The sequence below is a fragment of the Hyla sarda genome, chromosome 8, assembly GCF_029499605.1.
Source record: "Hyla sarda isolate aHylSar1 chromosome 8, aHylSar1.hap1, whole genome shotgun sequence".
Taxonomy (NCBI): Eukaryota; Metazoa; Chordata; class Amphibia; order Anura; family Hylidae; genus Hyla; species Hyla sarda.
Window position 1 is genome coordinate 49935212 of NC_079196.1, and position 14511 is coordinate 49949722.

The window sequence follows — 14511 nt, forward strand, 5'->3', positions numbered from 1 at the left end:
TTTTTCAGCCAAGTGTCCATGAGGTGGCGCCGATCTGCTCAAGTGCCACAGTCTGGAACACCTTCTTACTTGCCCTCTGTTCACAGCCCTTCCTTGAGTGACGTTCAGTGAAGGAAATAAAAGTATTTGATCCCCTGATGATTTTGCACATTTTCCCAATGACAAAGAAGTGATCAGTCTATATATATTTTTTTTTCCCCTTTTTTTGCAAGTGCTCTCTATCACCCAAAGTGCAAGAAAAAGAGCAAACGTGTCACACTAAAAAAAGTGCACAAAGGAGGGGTCACAAACGCACCAGGATTCAACCTAGGCATTAACCAAGGTATCAGCCAAGGAGCCATATACTGATGGCATCTCGACCAAAGGCAAGATGCCCAGGGGTTGCAGGGAGGTGAGGAACCTGATGGCCACACACGCCTCCCCTAGACCGCCAGGAGGGACACCCAGAAGGGCTACCGCATCCTGACAAATCCTGTGTACAAACAATACATAACACTCTTTAAGGCGCAAAATAAAGTGTCCTAATAACACAAGTCTTTGAATATTCCCCACAATATCTGTAAGTCTCCCTCGGTCGGGGGTTCCATGTAAGATATCAGCTTATGGAGTTTCATTGATTATGAAAACGGTGAGGAATAAGCCCAGAACTACACAGGAGGATCTTGTCAATTATTTCAAGGTAGCTGGAACCATAGTCACCAAGAAAACAATTGGTAACACACTACGCCCTAAATGAATGAAATCCTGCAGCTCCTCCTGCTCAAGAAAGTTCAATAGTTTATTGTTTGCCAATATTTGAATGATTCAGAGGAGAAGTATTGTGGTCAGATGGGACCAAAATCGAGCTCGTTGGTATCAACTCAACTTGCCGAGTTTGGAGGAAAAGGAGGAATGCTGCCTATGATCTCAAGAACACCAATTCCACCATCAAACATGGAGGTGGAAGCATTATGCTTTGGGGGTGTTTTTCTGTTAAGGGGACCAGACAACATCACCACATAACAGGAATGATGGATGGGGCCATGTACTATCAAATATTGGGTGATAACCTTCTTCCCTCAGCCAGGGCATTGAAAATGGGTCATGGATTGGTATTTCCAACATGACAATGACCCAAAACATACAGCCACCGCAACAAAGGAGTGTCTCAAAAGAAGCACATTAAGGTTCTGAAGTGGCCTAGCCCATAGAAAATCAGTGGGGGGAGCTCGAGTTGCCAAAGATCAGTCTCCAAACCTTAATGACTTAGAGAGAAGTGGGACAAAAGCCCTACTGAGATGTGTGTAAACCTGGTGGCCAACTACAAGAAACATCTGCCCTCGGGATTTCCAAGAAGGGTTTTGCAAAGGGGTCAAATACTTATTTGAATGTAAAACCCTAAAATGCAAATCAATTTACAACTTATTTGAAATGTGTTTTCTAGATTTGTTTATTGTTATTTTATACCCTGACACCTATCCAATGACGTCTGCAGCTCTAGGGAGCAATACAGCTGACAGATTCCCTTTAATGTTCTATACAGTAACCCCCCGACCTACGATAGCCCCGACATACGATCATTTCATTTCTCAGAGGCCATAAAATGTTGAAGGCAGCATCAACATACGATGCTTTTGTATGTCGGGGCCATCGCATAAATGGCTATCCGGCAGCACAGACTGCTTCAGCTGCCACTGGATAGCCGTATACGGTGCCCCGTGTGGTCCGCTGACGATCACTTACCTGTCCTCGGGGCTCCGGTGCGTCGTCTTCGGGATGCCCTGCATCGTCGGCGCTCTCCATCGTCGTCATCCCGTCGCTGCGCCCTCTGTCCCTCCATCCAATAGGAGCGGCGTGCGTAGCGACGTGATGGCGGCTATGGAGAGCGAGGATGCCGGGGAAGCAGAGGCCTTGCTGGAGCCTTGGGGACACCCGGGGACGCGGCAACAGCGATGGAAGGCGACATTCAGGGCAGCGGTGACGTGCGGTGACCGTCCTGAGCAGTGGGGACAAGTGAGTACAGTATAACCTCCAATACCAGTGGTCTTCAACCTGCAGACCTCCAGATGTTGCAAAACTACAACACCCAGCATGCCCGGACAGCCAACGGCTGTCCGGGCATGCTGGGTGTTGTAGTTTTGCAACATCTGGAGGTCCGCAGGTTGTAGACCACTGTCCTATACTTTACATTGCACGGATCCCTCAACATACGATGGCCCATTTGGAACGGATTACCATCGTATGTTGAGGGACCACTGTATACATAAGATGTAATAATAAATGTGCTGATATGTCCCCTTTAAGGGCAATAATATGATTATGGACTATCAAGGTGGGGGGGTGGGAGGGGGTCACCACTGCTTGTCAGCAAGCAATGAACCTGAACCCTCTCCCTGTTGACAAATTACCATCTACTCGACAGTCCATTGTTCACTGGCATATGGTGCAACAGTCCATGCATTCTCTATAGGAGAGAGAAATACACAATTGCTGTTCTCTGGTATCTCCAGTGCTCCCATAGAGAATGCATTGAACGCGTGCAGACGTCACACAGGGAGAGAAAAGGCCCTTTTTAAAAGTTCTGGAGTACCCCTTTAAAACCACACAGGACAAGCTCTTTTTTTTTTGTCATACAATCTAATTTTGTTCCCCTGTCCGCACGAAGCTACAATAGGTGTTTTCATTAGACAATGGCCGGTGATTGGAGATAGGTGAGGACAGCGATTATCTGTGCGCGGTGTTATTTCTCCCTCGCACGCTCTTTCAGCCTCGCACACTCCACGTATATTTAGCTCGCCATTGTTAGCTCTTATTCTTTGCCGCAATCAATATATCTTTTTTTTCCCCCCTCTCTTAGTAAAGTTTTGGTTTGATACTGTACAAAGTCTATAAGTAATTTAGCAGAGATCAAACAGTGGTCATATGGTTATTGCGAGATGTTTCGGCTTTAATCACGAGTTGCCATAGGGAGCCCTCTGGCAAAAAAAAAAAAAAAACGTAGAGTGGATTACGACACAGTTACAGGAGAAAGTAATTACTGTGCAATGTCATGGGCCTCAAAGTGAGGAGAATCATATCACGTCTGCTTTTCTTCTTAAAGGGATGAACCACTTATTCTGACTTGTCATTGGAAGAAAACATGTTCCAAGAGCTGAAGCCCACTGATTGTAAGGATGGGGGCAATGCTGTCACTAGAGATGAGCGAACTTACAGTAAATTCGATTCGTCACGAACTTCTCGGCTCGGCAGTTGATGACTTATCCTGCGTAAATTAGTTCAGCCTTCAGGTGCTCCGGTGGGCTGGAAAAGGTGGATACATTCCTAGGAAAGAGTCTCCTAGGACTGTATCCACCTTTTCCAGCCCACCGGAGCACCGGAAAGCTGAACTAATTTATGCAGGAAAAGTCATCAACTGCCGAGCCGAGAAGTTCGTGACGAATCGAATTTACTGTAAGTTCGCTCATCTCTAGCTGTCACCAGTTGACAATCTATAACACCATAACTCCCAAGTTCAACCATGTGGGCCTAAGTGTGGGAGGGGCTTATGCAGATTTTCTTTTAAAGCATTGTGGATATTTTTGAGCCAATTGGCACGTGGCTCAAATAGGCACTTGAATTTGAACAAGCTTTGCATAGATCAATAGTAAAAATAAATATAAGAAAGTTTGTAATATTTCTTATTCAGCAAAAATGCTTCTTTCTCTTGTTATGGGGAGAGCCTGGGTCCGTCCGGAGCCTGCTAAGAGACAATACCATCTTGGACAGCCTGGGGGTCGATGAAGACGAGTGAAGACCCCTCTCCTTCCCCATGTCCCCCTGAAGTTATCGCCCAGTAGTTTGGCCCTGTGATCCGTCCCTTCTCTACCCCCATAGTCCCCCACGCCCTCAGCCCCCCCTCCCCCCCTCCCGATCACAAATTGTATTTTTTGGTTATTTCGATTTTTGGTGTTTTTTCTCTTTCGGGATTGAGCGGAATGTTAGAGTAGCATGCTGTGCGATGTATGGCTTAGGGAACCTTTGCTGCATATTGCACCGTCATGCTTTGTGTGATTGTAATTTATTGTATAACTTGTAATGACTGGACGCTCAATGAAGCTCTTTCAATGATGTGGAGAGCCTGGTTCCCGGGCGGGGGATTTTGGTTGAGATCTGACACTTATCCCCTATCCTTTAACTTTGCTAGAGCACCAATATGTTCCACATAGACATTTTTTGCACAAACGCATAGAATCACATATAACTGACACAGTCAGAGGCAAAAGGAGACTTAAAGGAGATGTCTGGTGCAGACTTTCTCTATTCCGTCCTGCCCGGGCTGCAAAAAAATACAAAACAAACTTTTACTTACCTCCATGTATTGCCCCGGAGCTCCGCACCAGCTGATCGGTCGGCCGGGCTGTCTGCTTCCTACTTCCTTTAGCCCGGTACGTCACACGGCGCTTCAGCCTATCACCAGCCAAGGCGGGACATTTCTGCGGCCGGTGATAGGCTGAAGCGCCGTGTGACGTACCGGGCTAAAGGAAGTAGGAAGCAGACAGCCCGGCCGACCGATCAGCTGTTGCAGAGCTCCGGGGCAATACATGGAGGTAAGTGAAAGTTTGTTTTGTCTATTTTTGCAGCCCGGGCAGGACGGAATAGAAAAAGTCTGCGCCGTACATCTACTTTAATGTAAATAATGTCCGATATTATATTTTTGACCCTTTTTTACGTCTTGCTATCGTGTATTATAATATTTACTGTTAGAGTTCTGCCTAGTCTTCTCTGAATATGAATGACTGCCATCTAGTGGCCCTACTTGTTATAACTGTGCAATTATAAAATCCCATTGCATTTCTGCTTATTGTATCACAACATTTTTTTTTTTTTTACCAGGGGCCATATAGAAAGGGATAGATACGCTGCTTCTTCTCAGTGTTGTGTGTGCAGCACATTTGTGTAGGTTTTATGCTCAGAACAATGATTGTTACTTTGTATCACCCAGGGGAGAACCTGTAATGCATTGTGTCATTTGTGCACGATCTGCGGATGTGGATTCCATTTTTGACGATTAGATGGGGGGGGGGGGGGATACATAATATAAAGCGGTCGTCACATTCATGATTTACCCTTTTTATTTGGTTATTCACGGTATAATCCGCCATATAATGCTGTAATTCTGACTTTGTCTTGCAGGATACTGAACACTACGCTCTTTGAAAGCTGGGAAATTGTCGGCCCTTATCCCTCCTGGTGGGTCTTTAATCTCCTGCTGTTACTGCTTCAATCTCTGCATCTATTCTGGTCTTACCTAATAGTCAAGATTGCTTGTAAAGCCATCTCGAAAGGCAAGGTGAGAATTACATGTCCCATTTGTGTTATCCTAGACCGCTGCCTCCTGCTGCTGGTTCATTTCATACAGTGATGTATGCGACGTTTTAGATAAAAGGTACAAATATAGTGTGACCGTGACCGGAATATACGAATATCATTGTATCAATTATTATTATTATTATTATTGGGGGATCAGGGAATACGCTAGGAAACAATTAGTGATCACAGATTGATGAATGTCAGTTTAACTGAGCATCGGAATATGTTTAATATCTGTATATGACTTACTAAGGAAGTGTATTCCAACCAGCGGGCCTCCAGCTGTTGCAAAACTACAACTCTCAGCATGCCCGGACAGCCGAAGGCTGTCCGGGCATGCTGGGAGCTGTAGTTTTGCAATAGCTGGAGGCACACTGGTTGGGAAATACTGTTTTGAGGAGTCACTAAACTGCACATAGTAAAGTAGGGTACATAGGAGTGTACATAAGGTATAGGAAATGAGGTGCAAGTTTAATTTTTCCAATTTGAGCTGCCCCCCTATAGGGTACAATTACATGCAGCTGATTTTCGTTGCAGGAAATGTCTGCAAATTCCTCATTCTCCTGAATGAAACTTGCAGAAATTCATTTGCTTGCCACCAAAATAAACCCTTTCATACGGACTAAATAGATTTTTTTTTTTTGTGTAAAAAATAAATAAAAAAATTTTTAAACAAAATCTACCACGTGTAAATTTACCTTTAGGGTACATTCCCACACGGCGTATTTGCTGCTGCGTATTTTATTTTCTCTGTTGAAGTCAATGGGTAGGAAAATACACAGCACCAAATACGCAGCAAATACGCAGCAAAATACGCCGTGTGGGAACGTACCCTTAGGGTTTGTTCACATGTAGTGAATACACTGCAGATTTACTAAAGATTTGTTGGAGATTTAGACTTTACTGTTTAAAGGGGTATTCCAGTATCATATTTATAATATGTTATATATTATTATATTTTAATATTTATAATATCATATTTATAAAAAAAATGTTTTAAATAAGACTATCACTCCAAAATATATAACTTACTATATAGTGTTATCACAAGTTGCACTGGTTTCAGGATGTTTTTGCTTGAAATACCCCTGACAGGAAGTGGTATAGTCCTTTCGTTGTCAGTGTGGTGTTGTGTCATCAGCTTTCCAGCTCCTCCCTCTTTCCCGACAGAAAGTTGTATAGCCCTTTCATTGTCAGTGTGGTGTTGACTCAGCAGCTCTTCAGCTTCTCCCTCTTTCTCAAGATGACACATCATCCTCTCAGGAGTCTTGTTTGGATCTTGTCTCTGAGCTCAGGCCCCACCCCCATAGTGTTGTCACCAACTCTGACCAGCCCCTACAGCCTTCATATACACATATACTGTACATATATATCCTTATTGGGACATTTAGGGAGAATGAGGAGTTTATCATGCTGCCTTGTGCTGAAAAATGCCACAAGCAGAGGAGCAGACAGGGAATAAATACAGCAGGTGCTGCAACCTCATTAATGCAATAGTCTGCTGTGTTATGCTATGTGCTGCAACAGCTCTCAACAGGGAACTATCAGGAATACTGTGAGAGGGTAGTAGACAGGGTGGAAGGACTTTGATCAGCAATGTATTCTGGGAATTGTAGTACTGGGCAACTGCTTGACCAGGAAACAAAACCTGGAAGTACAGAGAATGATCTAGGTGCCTGGGATTCTAGTAAATGAATTGCATGGCTGGCAGGGTGTGGCTGGCACTGACATTATTATAGGATGTGGCTACTGTATCCTAGTATCTGTGTGTTTTCAACCCAACTGATCCTCTGTAGCTATGGAATGCTCCACCTAGCAGCATGGGAGATGTAGTTTTGCAACAGCTGGAGGCACACGAGTTGGGAAACAACTATATAGCCTAATATTGACTTGCATCTAATGCAATGTATCAGCCCATATGCTTCAAAACTGGTGGAGCCATATTATTGTCCTATTTGTAATGCATCTGGATACTATATGTGCTGCCAATCAACACATGCACCACTTTGCACTTTCTTTTCTAAGAAATCAGCAGCATAAATGATTTAGAGTATGTCTTTTAATATACCCCGTGTTCAATTTCTTTAGTACAGAGCACAGTTCATCTGCTCCCTCATATACTTAATATAATAAAATAATAATAATAAAATAATAAAATCTCAGCTGTCACTAACCGCCACTAGGGGGCCGATCTGTATGCATGTTCTATTCAGGTCAATGAGAATATTACAGAGTTGTATACAGAAAAGCCCCCTAGTGGTGGCAGGGTTTTCACATGTTTGTCTGACAAAAACAGATGAATGCAGAATATAAGAAGAATTCTCCATATACTGGTGTCATAAAACTCCAGTTTATAGTTGTGTTTGTTTTCTGAAACTGGTAAAAAGATTCAATTTTGCCTTCATTTTTATTCATAAATCGTAAGAGTCTCTTGAATTTATGTAATGGAGGGATGGTTTATTTTGCGCAGTTGTTTACATATGATTCACGGTTTTCGAGCACCTCATTACGTTACTGCTTTATTGCCGCGCTTGGCTGTTACTCTTGAGGATTCGCGTTTCCATACATAAATATATGTTGTCTTCACTTCACAATTATTTTCTTTTTTTTTTCTTTTGCTGGCACTGAAGACTGGGAAATGGAATCCTTCGCATGTAAGTTCATCTAACAATGTTTTTTTTCTAACAAATGTGTTTACTCTGCAGCTTACACTGACCATGCTGGTTTACAGGCACAAAGCTTCCTCCCAATTTTATACAATTTATTGATCCCTAGTGAGCATTTAAGAAAATGGCTAATTGTTTAAATCAGGTTTTAATGTTAACCATATTTTTTAGGAATTTTTGATGAAGTTTTTTTTCTAATTCTCCATATTACTATGGATTTTATCTATAGGTTATAACAATTATGAAATCTTGCAGTTTTAATTCTGGCCACTAGTGATGCCCTTCTTCTAAGCACAGAGAGGAGAACAGTGAAAGGTGACACCAGTATAAAGATAACACTGGATCCTCCACCATTCATAGCATAGTTCAGCATCCTCTTTACCCGGTAGAAGGGCCTCTGAAAATGTTGCAGAGTATGTCCAGTAGTGTCTCCAGTTCATGTGAATGGGACAGGGCCTGTACATACATACACATACATGCACACAAACACACACACACACATGCACACAGACATACATGCACAAACACACACGCACATACATGCAGACAAACACACACTCACATACATGCAGACAAACACACACTCACATACACATTCATATACACATACATGCACACACACACGCACACAGACAGACATGCACAAACACACGCACATACATGCAGACAAACACACACTCGCATACACATTCATGCACACACACATACATGCACACAGACACACACTTGCATACACAAACATGTACACACACATGTATGTGTGTGTGTGTGCATGTATGTGTCTCCAGTTCATGTGAATAGGATAGGGCCTGTCCATACACACATACACACACACACACACACATTCATACATGCATACATACACAGCCTATGGTTGTCTGGGCATCCTGGGAGTTGTAGTTTTACAAGAGCTGGAAGCAAACTGGTTGGATAAAAACCCTGGACTACTGGCCAACGGTGGTTGAGGAGTCTTCCATTGAGTCTTTCCAATATTCCCATAGTAAGAATGTTATATCTTTAAAAGATCATAATAACATTTTATGTGTAAATTATTTGATCCTCAGGTGTCGAAGGATGATAGAAGCGATATTGAATCCAGCTCAGATGAAGAAGATTCAGGACCCCGCACACAAAAATCACATCACTCCAGCACCAATGGGGTCAACACATCCAATGGAATGAATGGTTACCTCACCGGGGCCACATCTGCAGATGAACATTAAAAAAAAAAAAAAAAAAAACATTCTCTAATGGAACAATAAACTGTTTGCTACTGGACACATCTAGTAACTCGTGAATAAAGTTTCTCCATGTATCTCTGCATCAGAATCCAACAGAGCACCCAATCTGTGCACCACTATCATTTGTCGCAACATAAGAATGGAGAACAATGACCAACCGGTGCAGACGCGTTGTGGGTTTTCAAAAATGTCCACAAGTCAATAAGTATTTTCGGCAGCTTGAATGTTATTTATTGTTTATATTTGAAGGGGTCTTTTTTTTTTTTTTTTACAGTAGTTTTTGTTAGAAGGCTCTCCCAAAAATAAGCTGATTGTAGGGGCGCTTGAGACCCTCCCCCGAGATATCATCCACCGACTGTAACTAACCCATCAGCAAGTGTTTAGTCCCCCTAAATCCAATAGAAAAATGGTTGTTTGTTTCTTCCCACACATGAAGTTTATGTTTATACACTGAAAAATAGGGTGGAAAGGTCCGCCCAGCAAACATGGACACACATTCTGCACACCCGCACTAGGACCACAGGGAAGTGCAACATTTTAATAGACGGTAATGCATTTCTGAGCAGATTCCACAGAAACAATTAACCTTTTCATTGTTTCTGTAGATGACAAAATAATGATCTCTGTGGCAGATGTTTCTGCTGCAAAAATACAGCCGTGCACAAAGTGCAGCAGAATTTCTGAGTGGAATTTTCCCTGCCGATTCTGCTCATAAATTCTGCCGTGTGAACATAGCCTTAAAGAGTACCTTTCACCAAATAAACTTTTCTAAACTAACTCAGGCTATGTTCCCTAACTACTCCTAACACTCCTCCTACCCTTACTCTTCTTGCCCACATAGTGCAATTTCCCAGAATGACAAAGTAGGTGTTTCCCAGTAGGCATGATGTCACTGAAGCCTGCTGGGGGACCACTTCCACCCTCACATGGTTGCAGTCCTATGGTGATAGAAGACCTCAGGATCTGTGCAGGTTTCAGTCTGTGTTGCTTTCTGTGAGAATATGTGGAGATTTTACTTTCTGTGCAGCTTTCAATCAAGCTCAGTGCGGAGAAGCACTTCCTGAGTTTGGTCTCCTGCCAGGCCAGGAGGAGACCAAACTCACTGTATTTATTGTGGCAGGGAACAGAACAGAGCCACCTAGTGGTTGTTTTTTCTAATACATTTCAAACATATTTATGTTAATAATTTTTAAACGCAAGTGCATGGGAAAATGTCTGCTAATTACACAAGAAACATTATATTAAAAGTTTTATTTTGTGACAGGTACTCTTTAAGGGTACTCCAGGGAAGTCAACTCATGCCCTATGCACAGGATAGGGGTATGTATCCTGTATGGGGCCCAGCAATTCACCAGTCCTCAAAGTGGAATGATTGTCACCTATATAGATGAACGGGAGTAACAGCCCACTCAGCCAATCAAAAGCTGAGATGGGGGTGTGTCACTGCCGGTGATTGGATGAAGGGGCCGTCACTCCTGCTCGTCTCCGAAGGTGGGGGCCACTCTTCTTTAAGGATGGGTGAGTTGCTGGGCCCTGTACAGGAGATTGCAATCAGGTACTTCTTCCCTACCCTGTGGCTAGGGGATACGTTGACTTCCCCGGAGTGCCCCTTTAAAGGGGGGGGGGGGGGGCTATAGCTTTTGTTATGGTCAAGAAAATGGCTAAAATGTAGCCTGAAAAAAACAGTGACAAAAATAGTGAAATAACATTGAAAAGCTTCCAAAAGGTTTTAAACAAAATGTTAGAATTTCAGACAATTTTTGACAAAAAAAACTCAAAATGACCGTTTTTAGAGCCATAAAATTATGGCTTCAATAACAGAGTGCGAACATAGCCTCGGACGCTCTTTGTTTGCTGGTCTCTTCTCAGGCTAATTCATACAGTAGATAAGTGTTTCCCAACCAGGGAGCCTCCAGCTGTTGCAAAATTACAACTCCCAGCATGCCCGGACAGCCGCTGGCTGTTCGGGCATGCTGGGAGTTGTAGTTTTGCAACAGCTGGAGGCAGCCTGGTTAGATAACACTGGTCTGTTGAATAAAATGGACATCCTTTTATTTCAGCACCAGTGTATTCCTAGTACTCCAGGTAGCTCCCAGACCAGGTTAGAATCCCCAAATAAAGCCTATTACGAGGTGTTGTCTATATTACTGAGTGAAAAAGTTCTCTAGTTTTCCTATTTTTCTCAATCTTACAGTGTAGGATAGTGATCAAGCTCTGCAGCCGTATTACTCTCCATACTTTTATTCTCTGTACTTTTCACGATCATCAATTTACTTTTTGGTATCAGTGTAAACCTTACATCTTGTGGCACATTATAGTTATCTTAATGCAGTTTGCACAAATCATTTACATAACATGGTGGAAGACACACAGGGGGAGATTTATCAAAACCTGTCCAGGGGAAAAGTTGCTGAGTTGTCCATAGCAACCAATCAGCTATCTTCTTTCGTTTTTAAAAAGGCCTCTGAAAAATTGAAGAAGTGATCTGATTGGTTGCTATGGGCAACTCAACAACTTTTCCTCTGGACGGTTTTAATACATTTCCCCCATAGTGTATAAGGAGCCGCATATGGGGGGAGATTTATCAAAACCTGTCCAGAGGAAAAGTTGACCAGTTGCCCATAGCAACCAATCAGATCACTTCTTTCATTTTTGAAAAGGCCTCTAAAAAAAGAAAGAAGTGATCTGATTGGTTGCTATGGGCAACTGGGCAAGTTTTCCTCTGGACAGGTTTTGATAAATCTCCCCCATGGTGTCCTATGGTGTATAGGCAAAACCGTTCATAAACACCGTCCATGTCTCAGGAATATTAGACCGCAAATTCAGCGTCAGGTAAAAAGATGAACTACTATATCAAGCTACCACATTGATTGTTGTCAATGGAGATGAAAAGATGACTTCTGCAACTGGAAGAAAGCACCATTCATTTGAATAGGGTTGTGTTGGGATTCCCCCTTAAAAGGGGTCCTTGACAGCAGATCCCCCTTTTTTTTTCTTGTCTATAAGACACTATGCCCTATGTATTAGGCAGGGTACAAAGCTATCTGATCGGAATAGAGCAATATGCTCTCCTTGAAGGTGAGCAATATGTACTGGGAACCCATTTTCCCATTAAATAGTGTTCTTATCAATTTAGAACAGAACCATTTTTTTTTTTTTATTTACTCAATTTATCTAAATAGGCTCAATGTTCTAAGCTGATTTATTAAGTAAGGGTACGTCCACACATGTATTTTTGCTGCAGATTTTATGGCAGCTGGTTTTGCTACCCATGGAAGGTCCTATCTGTTCTGATCCCCGGCGCTCAACTTTGGCTCCCTGGTCATCTCGGAAGTATACTATTCAAAGACAGGAGGGGGTGTAGGCCAGTAATAATAATCGAGATAACCAGGTAGTAGAACAGGCATTACATTTTCTGCTCCCCGTAAAACCCCTTTAATTAATCTTTAGGCCTCGTCCACACTGCTGAAATTCAGCTGGCGGAATTCCACTTGCAGCATAGAGTCCCATTGTTTCCAATGGGATTTTGCTTCTCTGTGCACACAATGGAACTTTCATGGCAGTATTCTGCAGGCGGCACAGATGTCGAACCAAAAAATGAACATGCCGGACCGTATTGGCATGTATAGAGATGGGGCCTACCACCGATGCTTTTGGTGATGCTCCCTCCAGACAGAATCTTTGCCTGGAAATATTTTTAGAATTCAAAAGTGCGGACGAGGCCTTATAGCATTTGGTGCTCAATGACCCATATAGATATAGAGTTAAAACATAACACTCTAGCCACCTGAAGCCATGACTTTCATGCTGCCTGAACCATGATTTATCACAATAGTCCCTGTGGCTTCTGCCTGTCATGCTGGTCCTGAGTGACCACAACACTAGGGACTTCCCTGATGACTCATGGTCCAGGTAGCATGAAAGTTCACTTTAAAGTCATTTTTAGGGGCACAGGTTGGGAGGAATATTGAAAAAACTTATACTCACACTTCCCATCGCTCCCAGTCTAGAGTTGCCATTGCTTTAGAGTCTCCAGCAGTCTCTTTGACGTCACCGTACATGTTTCACAGGACCACTGCAGCCAATCACTGGCCTTGGTGGTCACATTACCCATTGCCACTGAGGCTGACCTCTGATTAATTATGATGGGCAAAAGCTGCTTTTTCTCAGATGCCCTTTCCATACCCAAGGCCCAGTGTGTCTTCCTTGACCATGTGTATATAGTGGGTACATATAACACTCAGAAATCTGCTTTGGTGTTTGGTTAGGTCATAATAAATATTCTATCACAGGCAGTATTTGATCTGGAAACACTGTATATGTCTGAATCATATGGATCTTATTATAATTTTAGTGCACATGCAGCTTTGCAAGATAAACCTATTTGTTCCAGTTATCTACACATGGGTATTTAAAGTGTATGATGTCATTCATTCTTTCCTATAGCAATAAGGTATTGTATTATTCTGTACCAATAATGTAAAACTCAGGGGGTGAAACAATGACATTATCTGGTCAATTCCCCTAAAAAAAACATGTAAAGGAGTAACAAATAAAAAAAATTTCTCCTTTAAATGTCATGAAAAATGTGTTGTTAATTTTTGTATTTTTACTTGCAGCTGGTAGAGAGTCTTGGGGTAAATTCACATGCTTAGTATTTCATGCAGAAAGTTATGCAGCTGCCCCATTTATCTGAATGGGGCTTGATGTTTTGGCCACAAGTTATTTGCCTGCCTGTTTTTCGTCTCAGTCGGTCTCTAGGGACAGAGACAGCAAGATGAAACACAGAAAGTGGGGGAAGGGCTTAGCATGTGCTATGTTCTGAGAAAGAACACAACCGTGTACCTGCAAACTGAGCCTGTTTGCCTCCTCTAGAGGATCCAAACTGGTAATGAAAGGTAACTCAAGACTGCGCTTTCCCTGTCTACCAGGAACAGCCTGACTGGTTGATTTCTAAGTATCTGTACGAGGTTTCATCCTTAATTTTGGGTTAAAGGGAAAACTGACAGCTGGTCCATTCACAGTAAACCCAATACACAGGTTTATAAGGAGGGTTAAAAGGCTTAAAATGAGATATAACTTACTCCCATTCTGGAAATCAAGGGAGTTTCATTATTATGCATGAAGTGGGCTGGAAAAATCAGAGCAGAGAGGATAGAGGCAGGGATGTTGGGTATGCTGGGTCTCCCCTCAATTTCACAAAGCATAGACATCAATTGAGGGGACATGGCTATGACCTCGCGGCTGCTGCTCCAAGCCTTCTGAACTGGATGTTC

At 42.7% G+C, this 14511-nt stretch overlaps 1 protein-coding gene across 1 annotated transcript in view; it reads left to right on the forward strand.

The window, feature by feature from the left end:
- CERS6 (ceramide synthase 6) overlaps positions 1-13810 on the forward strand; it is a 226173-nt gene extending 212363 nt beyond the window's left edge. The window contains exons 9-11 of the mRNA XM_056533718.1: positions 5152-5308; positions 7959-7982; positions 9059-13810. Of these exons, the coding sequence (XP_056389693.1) occupies positions 5152-5308; positions 7959-7982; positions 9059-9217 (340 nt within the window). The 3' untranslated portion in view covers positions 9218-13810. The remainder of the gene's footprint in view (positions 1-5151; positions 5309-7958; positions 7983-9058) is intronic.
- The last annotated feature ends 701 nt before the right edge of the window (positions 13811-14511 follow it).